At 58.5% G+C, this 19285-nt stretch overlaps 1 protein-coding gene across 5 annotated transcripts in view; it reads right to left on the reverse strand.

Moving 5' to 3' along the window:
* Window positions 1–464: 464 nt before the first annotated feature.
* FBLN2 (fibulin 2) overlaps window positions 465–19285 on the reverse strand; it is an 89407-nt gene continuing 70586 nt past the window's right edge. For 4 of the 5 annotated variants that reach the window (XM_058566215.1, XM_058566225.1, XM_058566244.1 and 1 more), the window contains 9 exons: window positions 16921–17055; window positions 14611–14748; window positions 12676–12819; window positions 12422–12550; window positions 11822–11947; window positions 9297–9413; window positions 8677–8805; window positions 3658–3781; window positions 465–1322 (listed from right to left, as the gene is read on the reverse strand). In XM_058566215.1, the coding sequence (XP_058422198.1) occupies window positions 965–1322; window positions 3658–3781; window positions 8677–8805; window positions 9297–9413; window positions 11822–11947; window positions 12422–12550; window positions 12676–12819; window positions 14611–14748; window positions 16921–17055 (1400 nt within the window). In that variant the 3' untranslated portion in view covers window positions 465–964. The remainder of the gene's footprint in view (window positions 1323–3657; window positions 3782–8676; window positions 8806–9296; window positions 9414–11821; window positions 11948–12421; window positions 12551–12675; window positions 12820–14610; window positions 14749–16920; window positions 17056–19285) is intronic. The other variant, XM_058566235.1, reaches the window with a different exon arrangement.

The following is a 19285-nucleotide window of genomic DNA, read 5'->3' on the forward strand; positions in this document are numbered from 1 at the left end:
CCATGTGAACCTTGGGCATGTCCCTTCCCCTCCCAGGCCTCAGTTTCCCCAGCCCTCCTTCTTTGCCCCAGCTTCAAAGCCCCAGAAACCCACAGCCGAGAGGAAAAGACGAATTCTCTCATCCTACAGGTTCCTGCCTAAGTCCACTGTGACCTGATGTTTTCAGGCCTCAGCAGCAGGGCCCAGCACTGGAGTTCCTGGAGTACGTCCAAAGAGACAAACCAGCTGACATCCCGGGGAAGGAGGAGGAGGGGAGAGGGGAGGGGGCTGGAGGAGGAGAAGTAGGAGCGGCAGCAGCAAGGATCCCAGAGCCAGCCTCTGTTCACACTGCGATCCACCCACGCCCACCGTGTAGGGGGTGCGCCCGAGTGAGACATCAAGGGAGGTCATAATCAGCAAAGCTCCCCCACGTCCAGGCTGGGACCCGCGACACACACACTTCGCAGAAGTAACAGGGTTTTCTTTTTTCACTTTTTTTACTTAATAACCCTTTTGCACTATTTGAATATTTTTTGCAATGTATGTGTACTACTTTCATAATTAAACAAAAAAACTATAAAATGATTTTTTTTTTAAAGTAAAGAACTAATCACAGTGGAACATGAAATGGAATATTAACTTTGGGGTCAGGTCATCCAGTTGAGTCCAAAAGCCCCAACGTGGTCGCTGTGTTTCCAGTCTTCGGTCACCGTCCGGCCTTTGGTCCTCCTACGCCATGCACAAGACGCCCGCGGGGACCCTGAAAGCTTCCACACACCTCCGGCTGCCAAGCTCCCTCTGCGGGCCCGGGCGGAGGAGAGGCCCAGGAACCGAGTCAGCAAAATTAAGTTAATTGACAGAGTTAGAGTAAAAACCGCCAGGATACCCCGGCCCACCCACGCGGGGTTGAGCGACCGCGGAAAGCGCTGTGCGGGCGGCGGCGCCGGGACGCGACGGGCGCAGCCCCGGGAGACAGGCGGGCACCTCACACGGCAAAGGCGGTGAAGAAGATGTGCATCTTGGCCAGGAAGGTGGTGACGGAGCCCTGCCGCCAGAGCTTCATCTCCACGTCCAGGGCGAAGTCCCGGGGCTCGCGCACCGCCCGCTGCAGGTAGACGACGCCCGTGTAGGCGTTGAGCCTGCGCGTGCCGAAGTAGCCCTCCTCGTTGCCCTTGGTGATGGTCAGGGCGATGGTGTCCCCCGCGAAGGCGGGCACGGGGCTGATGCGGAAGATGTGCGCCGGCACGAGGAAGCCCGTCTGGAAGCTGAGCTGGTAGTAGGTGATGCGCGCCGGCGAGTTCTGGCACTCCACGAAGTCGTGGCACGTGGCGCGCTCGCACTTCCTGCAGAGGCACGGGGCGTGGTCAGCAGGCGCCGGGCTGGCCCCCACCCTCGCTCTCCCACCGCCGACATCGCCCATCCCAGACGCGGCGCAGGCCTCAGCAGCAGGCCAGCTGGCCTAGGCCTAACGGCCAGCTCTACCCTCAGTAGCCCGGCAGGCTCTGCTAAGTCACCGTAGTCTCTGGGCCTCAGTTTCCTCATCTGTAAGCTGGGTTAACAGCCTTGTGGTTTCATTGGGAGGATGGGGTGAGTACGTGAACACGCAGCGCTTAGCACAGCCTGGCACTGTGTGTTCGCAGCTCTCAGTCACCCATGTGCTCCTTCCCTGCCTTCCTCCCTCCTTCTTACCTTCCTTCCTCCATTTTTTTTTTACTGGCACACTGCCCATTTACATGGATTCCCTGGCCATGGTGTTTTTATTGTTTTAATTAGTTTTCAAATTCCTTTTCTTCCATTAATTGACTCTACTTCTGAGCCATTTGCTCTTCTGACTTGGGATGGCCTGCCCTTTCCCAGGTGGAAGCCTCTCCAAGGATCAGGGCCCTTGGCCCACCTGGAGCTCGGAGTCACGCCTGCTCCTGAGGAAGCATGGAGACTTGGCCCCACTAGATGTCAATGTCCAGAGAACCTCCCCCACACCCCACGGTGGGCCCAGGCCTCAGTTTCTAAGCACAGCCACAATCTGGTCTCCTCTTGGCCTCTGAGCCACTGTCATCTCCATCATTAAATCACTGTCTGGAAGCTCACTGCTTCCAAAATGGGACACCACTCAGGCACCAGGGCTCTGCAGCTCCAGAGATCATCTGGGCAGAGTTCCCTGAATGGTGTCCCGCAGCACCCAGCCACATAGGGGCCAGGGCAACACAAGGTCGCCCCCAACAAGTAGCACTGCTGCTGCGCGTATACCACGCCGTGCACTGTGCCAAACACACAAGTTTTCACTCATCTGAGGCTCACACCCATCCTCCAGGGTGACGCCACTATCATCCCATGTTGCAGACGGGGCAGCTGAGACCCAGAGAAGGGCGGTCACCTGCCCAGAGTCACCCAGACATACCCACCCAAATGTCCCAACACACGTGCACATGGACATTCCCCAGGCAGCGTGTAATAGTGAAAAATGGCAAGTAACCATCAGGGCAGCCAGGAAATAAATTATGGACACGTCCATGCTGGGAAATACCGTGCAGCCGTTAAAACGAGGCAGGCTTCACGCACGGACGTGAAAGAGAGCTGCAAAGTAGAGAGAGTAAGCTGTGAACACCTGTGCGTGTCCCTGTGCCACCACAGCCGTGTGCGCTTTACGCACAGATGAGAGGGCAGACAGACCCAGCCCAGCCTGTCGCGGTCCTGTGATTCGTCTGGGGGGAAGGGCAAGAACTTTTGCTTTGCGTGCTTTTATTGTCTGAATATTTTTACAAGCATGTATCACTTTTGCGATGATAAAAATTTAAATCCAGAAAATACCTTACAAAGTAAAGTGGGAAACAACTGTATTATAGAAAAAACAACAGTACTTTAAGAAAATGTACGTTTAGTAAAGAAAGGACAGGAAACACGGCAAAATGCCAAGAAGCATCAACAGGGAGTGTGGTCACCGGCCTGCAAGACGGCCCCCGTGTCCTGCCTCCTGGTGTCACACCTTGTGTGGCACTCACCCCTGCCCCAGGGATCCCCCCAGCAGTGCTGGACTGTGCACCCAGGGGCAGAGGTGATGGTATGTCACTTCCAAGATTAGGTTATGAAGGACTGTCACTCACTCTCTCAATGATCCAAGCTGGGAGGAGCCATGTCACAAGCAGCACCATGGCAAGGCCCATGCGGTGAGGAGCTGAGAGACCTCCTGCCCAGAGCCACGTGGGTGGGCAGCCGGACCTGTGAGACCCTGAGCCAGGACCACTCAGCTAAGCTGCTCCTGGGGTCCTGTCCCTCCAAGACTGTGTGAGATCGTACCTGTTTGCCATGGTAAGGTGCTAAGTGTTGGGACGGTGTGTTGCACAGCAGTAGATAACGTGTGTGTGTGTGTGTGTGTGTGTGTGTGTGTGTGAGAGAGAGAGAGAGAGAGAGAGAGAGAGAGACTGAGAGAGAGAGAGAGAGACTGAGAGAGAGAGAGAGAGACTGAGAGTTTCTGCGCGTCTTCCTCCCTTCCTTCTCTCCACTCCAGACTTCCCGCAAGGTGCTTCTTGTGCACCATCTGTGGTCAGTTTGACCACACACCTGGCAGCAGGCCTGTGAAGTGCAGGAGGTGGTAGAGGCAGGGGCCACCGCTCACTTGGCCTCTCTGGGCAGCCTGGGATGGGTGCAGGGTCCCGGCCCGAGGCCAGGTGGGGCACTCACGTTTCTGAGACTCGCACGTAGTTGGGGGGACACTCAAAGCGCAGGCAGCGGAAGCCACCCTGGATGTTATAGCAGGTCTCGGCCTCGGAACAGTTGTGGGTGCCCAGTGCGCACTCATCCAGGTCTGCAGGGAGGAGAGCAGGTGATGTGAGGGAACCCTCACGGCTGGAGACCCTGGTCTGAACCACTCCAGCCCACCCTGGAGGCCTGGGTTTCGGAGCAGCTTGTCCTGACCGTGAGAACACAGTTCACAGGTCACCCTGCACCATGCACACCCCTATCCCGTCCCCTCCACCCAGCAGCCGGGGACCTTGCTTTAAAATGTAAATCATCTTCTGTCATGTCCTCTGAGGGCTTCCCACACTCCCTCCCAGAAAAGAAAACCCAAGGCCCTCCCTGGACTCCAAGCCCTACAGTACTCAGCCTCTCTGCCCTTCTCTGAGCACCTCTCCTTCCACCTGGCTGCAGTCCCGCTCGACCCCGGTGGGCTGCCCCTGACGGTTACCCCACCTCAGGGTCTTTGCACATATTATTCCCACTGCTGGAACACTTCCCCACATGTTCCCATGGCTGGCTCCTTCTCATCTGTCAGGTCTCAGCCCAGGGTCAACCCTGCAGCACGCCTTCCCTCACCACTCTGCACTGGTCCTCCTCCCCCATCACCTCCCTCCCATCCCACTGCATTCACTGCTTGTCCTCCAGGGAAACATGCCTAAGACACTTCGTATGTCTGTTCTGTTCCCACCCCCCCCTCTTCAACATGAGCTCCAGGAGGGTGTGTCTCTCTCGGCCCTGAGGTGTCCCCAGCACACAGCAGAGTGCCTGGCACAGAGCAGGCGCTCCACACATATTGTTGGATGGAGGTACAAGACCTGTCACTCGCAAATACAGACTCCAAGATGCACAGCCACAAACGGCCCCCGGAAACTGCACAGACATGCTCACACTTCCTGTGCAAATTCACAGAAACAGGGGCACGGCCAAGCACATGCATGTGCACAGGCACACACACAGGTACATAGACACACAAACACACAAGGAGGTATGGATAAATATCTCTGACAAAAGCTCAGAGAAGCAAGCATGCGGGTGACAAGTGTGTGCGTGACCCATAGGATCCACAGGCAACCTGTAAGACAAGAAAGATCAAACAGATGGGCTCCACAGACCCTTTCTGCAGGACCAGCCTCTCAGCTCTGAGAGGGCTGTCCCCTGGGGAAGGGGGCAGGGGCTGTCAGGGGCTTCCCTGGAAGGCTCCGGGTTTTGTTCTCTACCCTCTACACTGGTCCAGTGTAGGGATTTCTCTTCACTCAGCCCTCACACAAGCCCTGTGGGGTGAGGGTCACTAGCCTCCCCAGACAGAGGAGGGAAGTAAGCTCAAAGAGGGGCACAGCCTTGCTCAAGGTCACACAGAGTCAGCAGGGCAGCTGGAAGCCAGGTCTGCCTGATGCCAAAATCTAGGGTCCAATCAAGATGCCAAGCGGACTCCTAACAATAGCAGCCACAATGAGAGTAATAGTAACAGCCAACCTGCATCCCAAGTTCACCATCTGACGTCCATTCGATGCTCAGGCCCACTGCACTTATTAACTCATTTATCCTCACACCCCACCAGGCAGGTACGGCTGTCACCTCCAACCCACAGACGTGCCCAGGGCAACACCACGGCAACAGGACAGAGCAGGGCTCAAACCCAGCCTGCTCCAGACTCTGGGCTGTTGGCCACCACGCTCCTCAGTGGCAATATCAGCTCACATTCTTCACCTCTGCAAGCCTCACTCTCCTCCTCTGCAAAATGGGTCAGGCTCCCAATCTCCCAGGGTGGAGCAAAGGCGAGTGGGAGAAAACAGGGCCAGAGGCCAGAGCCTGTGGGGCCAGGATGGGCGCGGTCCTCATCCTGCCGATGGTTCACTAACTGCATCCACAAGGAGGGAGGGCCTCCTGCTCCTCATCCTGTACCCCTGGCCGCCCACTCTAGTGAGCAGGAAGTCCTGGCCCTGGAGCCTGGGTGGGGCTGGGGCAGGACCTTGCACACGGGAGCTGCTCTTGCCATCCACCCCAGCTGGCCCCGATGGAGACTCCCAGAAGCGGCGGGAAGGAGCGCCAACGGCCAGCAGCTGCGGCCTGGCCCCTGAGCTCACAGGAAGCTGCTACAGGACTTCCTTCCACCCTGGGGTCCATGGGGCCCTCGACCCTGCAGCCTCCCTTGGAAAGCTAGGCCAAAGGCAGAGCCCAACAAGGCCGTACACCCAGGGGGCATCATCGCAACCTCACCGGAGACGGCATGCCGCCAGCCACAACTCAGACGTGCACAAATGGGGGGCAGCATAGACACTAGAGAAGCAAAGAAACTCTACAGAGTGCAGCCCCCGGAAGAGAGGCCCGAGGGCTTTTGAAAGACCTGGAAAGATGCTCATAATAAGTCAACACGTAAGACTGACAGCATTGCTAAAAGCTAGCTCATATTGAGTGGAATGCTGCTAAGGGCTTTACACACGTTAAAAAAGAAAAAAGCAGGGCTCAAGACTGTTTTCAGCATGATCTTAGTGTTGTTTTCAGCATGATCTATGTGTTTTCAGCACAATATTACATTGTATACATATACTGGCAAAAGGAGAGACTAGAAGGAAATACTTCGGAGAGCGGCAGGTGCCTCTCAGCGTATTCAGCCGTTCAGTCGTGTTCTCGAACGTTCCCCGAGCACCTATTCTGTGCTGGGCACACTCCACGTGCCAGCATTCACGGCCCTCCACAGAATGTATGTTCCAGGAGACACGGCCAAGCCCGAATCCCTTCACGTTCTTCTGTCCCTTTTGACTACCGCAGAGGGGCAGGGTGCTACCAGGAGACACTACCCTGCTCCCCCACGGCCATCGCCCGCTGGAGGCGGGAGGGTCAGTGTTTGGCCCAAGTCAGAACAGGACCAGGAAGGCAAGGAAGGCAACTGCTTAGCTTTGAGGTCAGTGACCGCAGACGTGGGTCCTACGGTGACCCAGGAAGTGGACGTGACCAGGCAGAACTGGCATCTCACGCTCTGCCCTCGTCCACCCCACGAGAGCGCAGAGGCTCTTGCAGCAGGAGAGCCTGGACAGAAAGCAAAGGCAACATAGGTGTAGTGGGGCCTCTCCCTCGCCTGACCCCCAGACGGGGCTGGTGACGCAGCAGGGACTGGAGAGAGGGGGCCTGTGCGTCGCTCTGCATCTTAGGGGCGGGCCACAGGGTGGGCTGTGAGGGGTGGAAGGGCAGCGAGCCCCCGGAGAGGATGCCGAGAGCCAGGTGGGGGTGGGGGCTACAGCCAGTCAGCTGCAGGGTCCTGGGGCTGGAGAGTAGCGCTGGGTGTCAGATGTGCCGAGGGCCAGCACAGAGCAGGCATGTGCCTCAGGCCCAGGGAGCCCTCTCTGGTGTCAGCACAGGCACATGAGGACGTCCGAGCATTCCTCAGACCCTGGTGCTGGCGTGGGCCGGGGAGGAGGGGTCGGGGAGAGACGCCCTCAACGTGAAGCCCCTTCAAGAGCACCAGTCACCGCAGGGGTAACTGAGCTGCGGCAGCTTTCTCAGCTGCTCTCGGGGGAACCGGGCCTCAGTCTCAAAAACGAGACCACGTTCTAGGAACAGGAAGTCATATTTCCCACACAGCTCAGTTTACGGTGGGTAAAATCCTTACCTTTTACAGAGCCCATTCTGATTACTTTTAAATTAAAAATTAGCAGAGGGCTTTGCAGCCAGGGAGACCCAGGTCAGCATCTGTGGGCCCAGCAGGCCTCCAAGTCCATGATTTACCTGGTCTCACTCAGGGCCTTTTAATTTAATTTATTATTTTTTTACATCAACCTACAGTAAGGAATCTTCTGCATTGGGAACTAAGTGCACACACATGGACTGGAACAATCCTAACAGACAGCGCGCTCTGATCTACTCCATGCCCACTCCACCCTACCCAGCTGACCCTATGTTCTGTTGCATGCTAGTGAAAAAGAAAACTGAAACAGCTGGCAGGGATCTAAAATGATCTCAGGGTCCATTTACAGGTAGTGACCAGCAGCCCACGTGACACTGGCCTAACTCCGCCCCCTTCTGGGCGCCGGCTCTGACCCCTGGTGCCCCAGGAACACCAGGACCTGCCTTGGTGGACCAAAGCTGCACCCAGGGAACTGCCAGCTCTCGCCCTGCCATCTGGGGAAGACTCAGGCACGCAAGCCAAGGGGAGGCAGGTGGGCTGGGCTCCGAGGTGCTGAGCGGTCAGTTCTCCCAGGGGGATGCTGGTGCCCCCTCCTGCATCCTGCCCAGGTGGATTCCAGGCCCCTCCACCTTGCCCAGGTGGCTTTCCAGACCCAGAATTTGGTGGCCTTAGTAAATCCTGACAGAAATGAACTTGGGATCATGACTCTATAGCTGAGAGGAAAATTAGATGTCATAGAACCTGGTACCCATCCAGGGAAGTAGTCCCCTCAACTGCAAATTTAACAAGGGACTACATGTCCCCAATGACAGGGAGCCCCCTTCCTCCTGCGCAGCCCTTCCCTGCCCCACACAGCTCTGACTGGGATCATGTCTTTCTGCATGTACGCCTGGGACAAGCCTCTCTGTGACTCCTATCCCTACTCCTGGGGGTGCCACCTTACCCTCTGGGTCCACAGACCTGCCTGGCCCCCTGTTCCTGGATAGCATCACTGACACCTGGGGACAGAGACTGGGACCCCTGAGGCTGCTCTTCCTCAGGCTCCTTACTGGACAGGTCTCCTGCCTTTTAGAACCACCCCACAGGATCCCTATCCTGCTCCCAGAGCATGACTCTGAGCTGAGTCCAAGCCTGGAAGATTCTAAGCTGGGTCAAGCAGCAGAAAGACTGTCACTTTCCTCATCCCAGGCATAGACCTCAATTAACGTGGCCACCAGTGGCACTGGCCATTCTGTGCTTATGCACTTGGTGTCTCTCAGCGCCCAGCAAGCTGTGTGAGGCTTTCTGTGCCTGCCTGGAGCCTGCCTGAGGCCCTGGTGGGGCAGGGACCCCTTGCTCACCCTTGCAGGACCTCCCATTGGCCATCATGGTGTAGCCCCGCTCCGGGCATGCACACTGGTAGCTCCCTGGCACGTTGACACAGCGGAAGGTGCAGAGGATGCCGGCGCCCTGAATGCACTCATCGATGTCTGTCAGAGAGAAGGTCAGTCCCTCGTGAACCCCTCGTACCCACAGGGCCCAGCCACTGACAGTCAGCCTGTCCCTGCCACAGTCATGGAGTCTACGGGCCCATTTTACAGATGAGGACAACAGGGCTCAGAGAGAGGAAGAGAGTTGCCCAAGGCCACACAGCAAAACAGGACTCCCATTCCAGTGCTCGGTCCCCGGGGCTGCTCCATAATTGTACTATCAGCTGTGGGCCAATCGGGTACCAGACATGGGCCTGGATACGGTATTTCATTTAATCCTTCATCCCGCTGAACTCAGGACAATTATCTCCACTTTACAGAGGAGGAGCCTAAGGTCAGATTTTGAAAGCATTTGCCCAAAGTCACAGAGCCATGAAATCACAGGGCTGGGGCTCGCACTCTGATTTGACGCTAGAACCTGTGTGCTCTGCGTGTCCCCAGCCTGGGAGGAGCTCTCTGGGAGCCTGGCACACGGGGCAGGGGAGACGCACCTGTGCAGGTGTGCCCGTCCTCGGCCAGCTGGTAGCCCTGGCGGCAGTAGCACTGGTAGGAGCCATAGATGTTGGCACACTCCTGGCTGCAGCGTTGGGCCTCGCACTCGTTCACGTCTGAGGGGAGACCGGCCAGAGGTCAGTGCCGAGTCCTCTCGGCCCAGGGATGAGGGCCAAGGTCCTCGCCCTCTGGAGCCTGATCTGATTTGGAGAGAGCATTAGTTTCCGCCTCCCCTTGGGGCCACTGGCGAGCCGAAGGTCCAAAAAAGAGCAAGGAGCCTGCCTGGGCAGACTGCTGAGGCAGGGCCAGGGTCGGGCCTGCTGCCAGGAGGAGGCAGCTGTGGGTTGGGCTCAGAGTCCCCAGCAGGGAGCCAGATGCTACCCTCCTGAGCGTCCACAGCACCTGGCACAGACGCTCTGGGCGGGGTCACCTAGGTCCTAGCCAGGACCTCCTCAGGGCGTGGCCTCACCGGCCTGCCCTGGTCCCTGGGGACGGCACCGCGGGGGGGGGGGGGGGGGGGCGGGGGCGGGGGCTGGCGTGTGTGGCCTGTGGGCTTAACACTGTGCATGTGTCACTGAAGGGCCGATTCACAGCTTGGATGGAAAGCCCTCTAGACTCTGCCCCCTGCCCACGGGGACTTGTCTTTCTTTCATCCAACCGAGAGCTGCTGAGCTCTCACAAGGTGCCAGGCCCGCACTGACTCGGGGAGGAGCCGTGAACAAGACAGACAGAAACCTCCAGCGTGGAGCTGACGGTCACGTGTGTGCTGGGAAGAAGCGGGGCACTAATTAAACGAGTGAAATAACTAGGATGTTAGAAGGCGGCAGGTGCTATGGAGAAAGCGCAGAGAAAGGGGACAGGGAGTGAGCCTGGGGGGCTGCAGTTTTGGAGCCACATGGGATCTGGGGGTAGCACTCCGGGCAGGAGGCACGGCGAGAGTGAAGGCCCTGAGGTGGGCGTGTGCCTAGGGCGCTTACTCAGGGAACAGCCAGGAGGCTGGTGTGGTCAGAGCAGAGGGGTGACTGGGGAAAGGGAAGTCACGTCACCCAGGGCCTTGTGGGCTGCTGTATGATCCATGTCTGGATCCTCAGGACCTCACAGCATACACAGCATTCACACAAAATGATGGAATGCACGAATGAATGAATGAATGAGTGAATGCATACATGAATAAGTGGCTTATTTCCTCTACTAGGCTCTGAGCTTCTGGGGGCCAGGAGCCACACTGGCTTCATCTCTGAGTCTCTAACGTCCACCACAGGTGGAGGAGTAGAGAAATGGCGGCAGGTAGGAAGGTGGGGATGAAGGCACAAGGGCCAAGAAGAGAAAGAATGAGCTAGGACTACAGGCAAGGCCTGGGGGTAGAGGCCCCTCCCCGCAGCTCTCTGCACGCAGTCCTGCCGGAGTGGGGCTCGCAGGTGATCACAACACAGAGGAATGAATGAATGAGAGGCAGAAGGACTGCTGTGGGAGCCTGTCCAAATGCTGTCTGATGAAGCCAGGCCTGCTCCTGCTGCCCTGCCCCTAGACTGGTCCTGTCCCATGGGAGGGCTGGCTCTTCGGCCAGGCCAGGCGACTGGGGAGAGGTGCACAGCCCCCCAGGGGTCTCAGGAGACGCCCCTCCCCAGGACAGAAGTGAGGAAAGCACCTCCAGGCTGGGGAGGGCCAAGGAACTGGGAGAGACGGCGCCAGCTGAGCGGGCCTGCGCACCCCACATCCCCGTCCCTCGCCCCCTCGCCCCTTCACTGCACAGCCTCAGGACCTCCCTCCATACCAGCCCCTGGGACCTGGTCCAACCACACCATGAACACATGTGGGGACAGTGTGACAGCCCCTCACATGCTGCCCCCTCCATCAGCCACGGGTGATCCCACACAGGTGAGAACTTGGCCTCAGGTGCCAGCCATGGGCCAGGCCCAGCCTGGTCACACACTTGGTTTAACTCACCATGTGCTTTTTAAAAGTTTAAATCCATTGGCAACATGTAAAAATCAGCAGGTTTTACATAAATATCTAGATTTCTAGCATCTAGAAAACCAAGATCAGGTCACCCTGGACCGGTACTGCTGGGTAGCACCATCTGTGAGTGCTGTGTGGCTGCCACCCCCTTTTGGTGGCCATTGGGCTCTCCGGGTGGCCACGGGCCCTGTTTCAGGTTTCACTTCTGTTCCCTGCCTGGACCCCAAGGCACCAAAACTGTGACCGGGATCAGAACCTACTGAGGGGCAGAGGCTGGGCTGCCATTCCTGCCTGCAACGAGCTCCCATATGGGGGTGCAGACAATGCAGAGACCCAGCTCCTCTGGTCTGAGATGGCCCGGGTCCCGGGCCCTCAGGGAGGACTCCTGACAGGAAACAGTAGGACCAGCTGAGGGTAGAGGTCTGCACAGGCGGAGCAGTGCCATGAGGTAGGGGTGGTGTGGGTGAAGGGATGAGGGGGGAGCTGGGCAAGGCTTTGGGCTTTACACGGTGGGCACACCTGTGTGGGGTTCAGAGACTAAGGTCAGAGGTTAGGTCAGCGGTACCTTCGCAGTGCTTGCCGTCAGCAGCCAGCCGGAAGCCGGAGGCGCAGGAACAGCGGTAGGAGCCACGAGTGTTCTCGCAGGTGTGTTGGCACAGGCGTCCAGGCGAGGTCCAGCACTCGTTCACGTCTGCGGGCGGGCGGCAGGCACAGGGTGGGCGGCCCGCAGGGTGGGCCAGGGGGCCTGGAGGCCAACTCCCACCACCCCCAGGTAGAAGAGGGGCTGGGTAGGGAGAAGGACCCAGAAACTCAAAAGGAAAGACAAGGAGGGACCCAGACAGGGCAAGGGAGATGCAAAAAGACCACGGGCAGGGGAGAGAGACTGGAAGCAGAGACCGAAACAGGGACCGAAACAGAGACCCAGCAGGGGCCGGAACAGAAGGGCGGAGGCTGAGAGAAAGAGAAGACAAGAGCAGAGTTTAGGTTGGACAGGACAGCAGGGAGGCAGGCAAGCCCAGAGAGGCCTGGGGGTGCACCCAGAGCAAGGCGGAGGGAGGGGCAGGCAGGAAGGGGGAGGGGCTTGCAGGCTGGCCAGGAGAGGGTGGGCACAGCTCAGCTGAGGCGCAGAGGGGGTCCTGGCCACTGGCCACCAGCCCCCACCTACCAATGCAGGCCCGGCCAAAGGCGTCTCGCTGGAAGCCGGCTTTGCAGTCGCAGCGGTAGGAGCCGGGGAGGTTGTGGCATACCTGGCCCTCGCCACAGTGGTGCACGCCGGCCTCACACTCGTTCACGTCTGCCAGAGGGAGGCAAGCGGGGCACCCTCAGGCCCGGGCTCTCCACTGCACGGGCCTCCCATTGGCCGGGGCACCAGGAAGGCCGGGGCTGGCTGGCAGGCGCAGGGGAAGTGGCTGGCCTTACCCACACACTTGGTCCCATCTGGGCTGGCGTGGTAGCCATGCCCGCAGAGCAGCGGGTTCCTCTGGCAGGTGTAGGAGCCCACCGTGTTGATGCAGCTGAAACCAGGCTGACACGGCTCGGACAACGACGTGCACTCATTGATGTCTACAGAGGTGGTGTGGGTGACAGGGAGCCCGGCACAGCCCCTCCCCAGGCCCCAGCATCTGGGTCCAGGGCCACACGGGGAGGCGGCTGGTCCTGGGCTCCAAACCAGCCCTGCATAGGGCTGTAGGCTCAGACTGTCCCACTCCTGTGTCCTATGACCCAAGGGCCTTCACCCCAAAACCCAGGATCATCCCACAATCTTCTCACAGCTGCCTCTGATGGAGCAGCTGGAGGCAGAGGTTCCCCTAGAACTTGAGGCTGACTTCTAGGACAACTACAGCTGGTCCCGCCCCTACTCTGCCTTCTCCAAAAGCTGCCCTCCCACCTGGCATCCAGGGTCTCTGCCATCCTCCATTTCTCCCTCACACACCTCACCCCAGTCCCCTGGGCTTTTCACCATTCCATGTGCCTGGGCACAGCCCCACTGCAGGGCCTTTGCACACGCTGCCCCCTACTATTTTCATGGTTGGCTTCCTCACTTCCTCAGGTCTCTGCCCCACTGTCACCTCATCAGGGAGGCCCCCAACCATTCCAGGCAGAGGAGCACCCCTCTAAGTTTTTATCCCCTACTTGGTATGTTATTTATCAAAGCTCCCTTAAATAACTGCCACTTTTATCAATGTGTTTGCTTGTTCAGCCTCTCCCCCTCAGAACCTCTCGTGACAGTGCCACAGCCGCCCACCGCCTGGCACCGAGGCACACAGCAGGCGCTTGGGCAACGCTGTCCGCGAACGCCTCACCGAGGAACTGTCTGCAGACCCCCCACTTGGCCTGCCCTGGCTGTGTGTCCCAGCGCAGACCCCAGCGGCCTGCTCGTGCCCGTGACACTGCTGGGGTCACACAGTGAGGAGCCGTCAGGGGGGTGCCTCAGAGACAGCTCCAGCTCCCAGCCTGCCTAGAGGGACCCCCAGAGTCTTGAGAAAGCCTGGAGATAAAGTGAATCCCTCAGTGTCCTCCCTGTGAGATGGTAATGCTCATCCCACAAGCTGTCCTTGTGAGGAGAGGGTGTGTGACAGGCCACGTTCTGACACATCCCTTGTTTCTGTTCACATCTAGCGGTGGCCTTGCCCAGCGTCTGTCTTTCCCCCCTCCCTCTGTGTCATTCTCCCCCCTAGGGTGAGCAGCCTGGACCACGCACACTCAGACGCCGTCCTGCAGGGGCCTCTGGGCCGGACACGGTCAGCAGTCCTGGGAAGGTGAGGCCTCCGGCTGTAGGCCGGTGGCTTTTCGGAGGGGGTTGAAGAGAGGCGGGGAAAGTGTAAGATCTCAGACCCACGTGGGGACGATGAGGCCAGCGTCTGTCCAACTGCAGGTCTAACCCATGACTGCAGCACAGAGTCAGCCTGGAAGGTCTCACGAGCATTCTTTGCAAATAGACACTTCAGTATCACATGCAGTAGGATAACGTTTTGTGAAACCCGTGTTCCAGTTATGTGTGTCTGTGTGTGTGTGCACACGCATGTGTGTACCAGGTCAAGATATAAAATATATTCCTTACTGTTGGCTAGGTTAAAAGAATTTGATACACATTCACCCAGTCCAGTCCCACAGATGGGTAAACTGAGGCCACAAGAGAAGTAACTCGGCCAAGGTCAGACGGCTCAGGATAGCAAGAGCTTCCGTTTTGCACGTGCCTCCTGGGGCCAGGCCCTGACACGTCCATTCACAGATAGTGACACTGAGGCTGGGAGAGGGAAAAGGCAGCAAGCCAGGCCTCCCTGACCTCTAAAGCCCTCTGAGACCCCCAGGATCCCTCCCAAAGCCCCCCAGGGCTGGGTGGACCCCACTCACCCACACAGTTGCCCTCGGGGTCCTGCAGGAAGCCCTCCATGCAGCGCTGCCTCGCCTGGCAGTAGAAGGAGCCCTTGGTGTTCTGGCACGTGAAGCCCGCCTGGCAGTTGTGCGTGCCCTGCTCACACTCATCCACGTCTGCCACACAGACACTGGGGGTCAGGGGCCAGCAGGTTAGCGGTCCCCTACCCACACATCCCCACCATGACCCTGACAGTTATGAGGGTCTTCTGTACCAGGGGAAGTTGGCACGTGGCCATGGCCCATGTCCAGTAGTGACAATGACATCACCACACTGACCGAGCTCCTCCATGGTACCAGGCACTGTCTCAAGAACTCCGCAATAGATTTATTTCCTTCATGCTACGATGAGCCCCATCGTACACAGGGGGAACCGAGGCACAGACACGGTGCCACAGCAAGGCGGAGCAGTGCTGGGACCAGAACCCAGAGGGCCTGCTCCCAGGTCTGCCTTCTTAACTGCTGCCCCACACTGCCAGGTGGGCAGAAACGGGTACGCATGTTCAAATCCCTAAGGTCACATGTCCAGGCTTCTTGGGAGGTGGCGCTGGCAGCAGCAAGATTTGGAGCTTCCAAGAATGGAGGTACCAGACTTGGATGGACCGCACCTGCTGTGTAGCCCTGAGCAGGTCAGTGAGGGGCCCTCACCTCTGCACAGCACTCTACAGTTTACAAAGCGCCAGCCCTGCACTGTCACTCACGCTTTGTGCACAGCAGGCACATCAGGCCTTGTTTACTGATGAGGAAACTGAGGCACGGAGCGGAAAGACCACACACAAACAGTTAAGTGGCACGGCCGAGACTCACTCACTTTACTGACTGCCAGACCAATGCCTGTGCACCTGTCTGTCATCCATCCATCCGTCCTCCCCTCCATCCATGCCCCCACTGGCTTCCAAGGCTTCCACCACCTTCCCACAGCAGCCCAGGCTCTGGGAGGCCCTGTACCAGGTCCAGGCACCAGATGTGAACCAGGCCCAGCACCCCCTCTGAGGACCCCTGGGGGCCTGGAAGGCAACTCCTCCAAAGTCACTCTGCTCTGGTCTAAGATGGAAGCTGCCAGTGCCCTGAGATGAGAAAGAGGCAGGAGGTGCTGAGCATGTGCACAGAGGCAGCACCCCTCCCCAGGCGTCAGGGCTCTTGGAGTGGGGGCTGGCCCTAGATCTGTGTGTGTCCTGTGGGTGCACGTGTGTGTACACACACGTGTGTGCCCAGGGGGCTGGGCTGATCTCTCTTCCCAGCCCATCCCACCCCCGACTCCACAGCCAGCTCTGGGCCAACATGGAATGTGTTAATTCACCTCCCCAAACTCCAGCCCAGCCTCAGGAACACTTCTCATCAACATTTTCCAGGGCTTGCAACAGTTGAGCACTTCTGTAAGTCTCACCTCTTCGGTGACATTCTTCTGGATGTTTTTAGTTAAAAATAAAATGCTTCTCCCATCACAGGTGAAAGACTCCAAACCCTCTCCCTCATCGGGCCTGCCAATCCTGTCTCCTCCTTCCACACTCCAGGCACAGTTGCACCCAAAACTTTCCTTCTGTTCTTTGAATGTGCCAACATCTCTCCCCTCCCAAAGGGCCTCGCACTTGCTGTTCCCTCCACCTGGAACACCCTTCCCAGGAGCTTCTCATCATGTAGGTCTCCCCTCCAGCATCACCACTGCAAGGGGCCTCTTTGGAGCCCCATCTAAAGTAACACCCAGCCAAGGTTACTCCTGCCATCCCTGTTTGCCTGTGTGGCCCCGTCTTCCTCATCAGGTCAGAGACAAGGACACCACACCCCACCCAGTATCCCTGCCACCCAGAGCCCTACCAGGCACATAAAAGGAGCTCAGGAAGTATCTGTTGAAACGGTTCAATGAAAATTCTCCCTCTTCTTAGGAGGCTAGAAAGGGACAGAAGTGATCCTTCTGTGGAGCTCCACACCAGGTACAAACAGGGGAATGGAGGCACAGTGAAGGGAGTAACTGACACCCAGACACTAGCAATAGGAGCAAAGCCAGGAACATACCCTCCTCCCACCAGCCTCAGTCACCCCCTCTGCCCCAAATACTATCATCTGTGGGTTCTTCCCACAAGCAAGGCACTCAATTGCTTAGAGCTGGACAGAAAAGAGAAGGCATGCCAGAGCGGGTCAGGAGGCGGGGCAGGGGCCGGTCAGGGATGGGAGAGAAGGCGGAGGAGGGCCCGCGGGGCAGGAGGCAGGGCAGTGGGGAGAGGAGGAGGGGGCGGGGCAGGAGGCAGGGGCGGGGCAGGGGGAGAGGAGGCAGGAGGCCGGCGCCCTCACCCTCGCACTCGCCGTCCAGGAGGGCGTAGCCCTGCTCGCAGGTGAGGGCCTTGTAGCAGTGGAAGGAGCCCACCGTGTTGACGCAGTGCTCGCCGCGGCTGCACGTGTGCAGGTCCGTCACACACTCGTTGATGTCTGCGGGGAGAGCGAGGCGGTTAGAGGCCGAGGGATGGCGGCTCCTGGGACGGTGGCTCCCGGGACGGTGGCTGAGCGCAGTCTGCCCTGCCCGCAAGGTGCTCGTCACCCAGAGAGTAGCATGGGTTGATGTCCACCCGGCTGTGCATCTCTTCATTCAACAAAGATTTATTGAGCACCTGCCATGTGCCCACAAGCATTGTTCTTGGCACCAGGGGTAAATGGTGAGAAAGACAGAAATCCTTGCCGTGGTGGGGACACTAGAGGGGAGGAGGCCCAACAGATAAACAAACATAATAGGGAGGGTGGTCATGAGTGGGGCGGGGGGAAGGAGGAGCGGGGAGCTGCAGCGCGGCTGTGCCATTCTAAGTAGGAGGTCAGGGAAGGATCCGCAGAGAACATCTGCCAGGCATTTGAGGAGATAAGAGAATGAGCCCGGTAGATATTTCAGGCAGAGGGGACAGCAGATACCAAGGCCCTGAGGAGGGAGCCTGCTGGGCAAGTTCAAGGGCCGGCCAGGACAGGGTGTGGCTGCAGGGAGGAGAGAAGAGTTAGGAGATGCGGAGGGAGGTGGGAGCCATAGAGGGCTCCAGCAGAGGAGGGAAGTGGTCTGACTTCTTTGTAACAGGGTCCCCTGGCTGAGTGTGAATACTCCAGGGGTGAGGTGGAGGCTGTTAGAACAGGAGATGATAGGGCTCGGACAGCCATCCATGGAGGCAAGGAGAAGCAATCAGGTTCTGGAAACATTGTGCAGGTGGAACCGATAGGGTCCACCGATGGATGAGGTGAAGGTGAACGAGAACAAGGAGCCAAGAGGTCTGCAAAGCTTTTTGGCTGAGCCGTTGGACAGCTGCAGGTGCTAGCACCTGGGGTGGGGACAGCTGGGAGGAGCAGGCTTGCAGGGGATGGTCCGGAGCCCTGTGGCCATAATCGGTTGGTTCGGTAGTCAAGTGGCAGCCAGAGACCGCCTCTGAGTTCATGGAAGGGGCCTGAGTTGAGATACTGATTTAGGAGTGGTCAGCTGCTGAGGTCACCTAGGGGACAGGGCAGAGAGACAAGAGGCTAAGGACTGACTCAGGATGAGCAGCTGGGAATGGGGAGAAGCCGGCAAAGGAGACAGAGAAGGAGCATCGGGGAGTGAGGAGGAGAACGGGAGAGTCCCCAACTCCGGAACTGCCCCGGGGCCAGGTGCTAGGGCTGGGGGGATGGAAGACCCAGTGCTGCCGCCTCCAGGCTCCACCTGCAGGGAGGCACAGCACTCACTGGCTGATTCATTCATCCACCGGACACACATTAACCGGCACCTGCTCTGTGCCAGGTCCAGCTGGCAAAGTGGGTGTGTCGGCCACAGCCCCTGCCCGCCCAGTAGGGGAAACAGGACAGGCAGGGTACAGACGCTGGGGGGCAAAGCAGCACAGTCTCTGGGGCCTGGGCCAGAGCACCGCCCCCACTGGGCCCTGGACTGTCAGAGTCACTTCTCTGGAGCGGTGACAACTGAGCTAAGTCTACAAAGATGATGGGGACCAGGTGGAGAGGTGGGGTGCAGGGCTGTGCAGACAGAGACCCTGCCAAACTCACAGGTGAACCAAATGGTGTACAGGCCCACCCTGATTTGGGTGGGCATGGGGATGAGGCAAAGGGAGAGTTCTGGGCCAGCGGTTTCCCAGGAAGGCTTGGCTGGGCAAGATGAAGACTTCTGATTCACAGGCTGGAGTGACGGAAGGAGACACGCTCCCAGGATCCCAGAAGTGCCATAGCCCCGGAGCCCCCGCAGCCTGGGAGGAATCACGGTAATAAATAACAGCCCACACTAATTGAGTCTCCCTAGGGGTTGGATGGTTACAGACACTGCCCTTCCATCGTCCTGCTACACTGTTTCACAGATGAGGAAATAGGTCTCCCAGAGGGGACATGACTAGACCAAAGTCATGCAGTCACACTGCAGCAGAAGGAGGAAACTCAGAGCACCCAGCTCTGAGCCCAGCACCTGGGCCCATCTGCCCAGCAGTGGAGGGGGAGGATGGGGACATGTCCAGGCCGGGCATGGTCCCCAAGCACAAAGAAGACAGACGGGGCTCTAGAGCTGTGCCTTTCCCCACTGCTGCAGGATGGGCCCCAGAGCCGGGCCTGCTCCCCTCCCATCTTCTCACAGCCCAGCTCACCTGGAACACTTTTCCCAGGGGCCAAGATGGTCCTCAAAGGGCAGGACACAAAAACCAAACAACAAAGC

This window comes from Diceros bicornis, chromosome 2, assembly GCF_020826845.1.
Source record: "Diceros bicornis minor isolate mBicDic1 chromosome 2, mDicBic1.mat.cur, whole genome shotgun sequence".
NCBI lineage: Eukaryota > Metazoa > Chordata > Mammalia > Perissodactyla > Rhinocerotidae > Diceros > Diceros bicornis.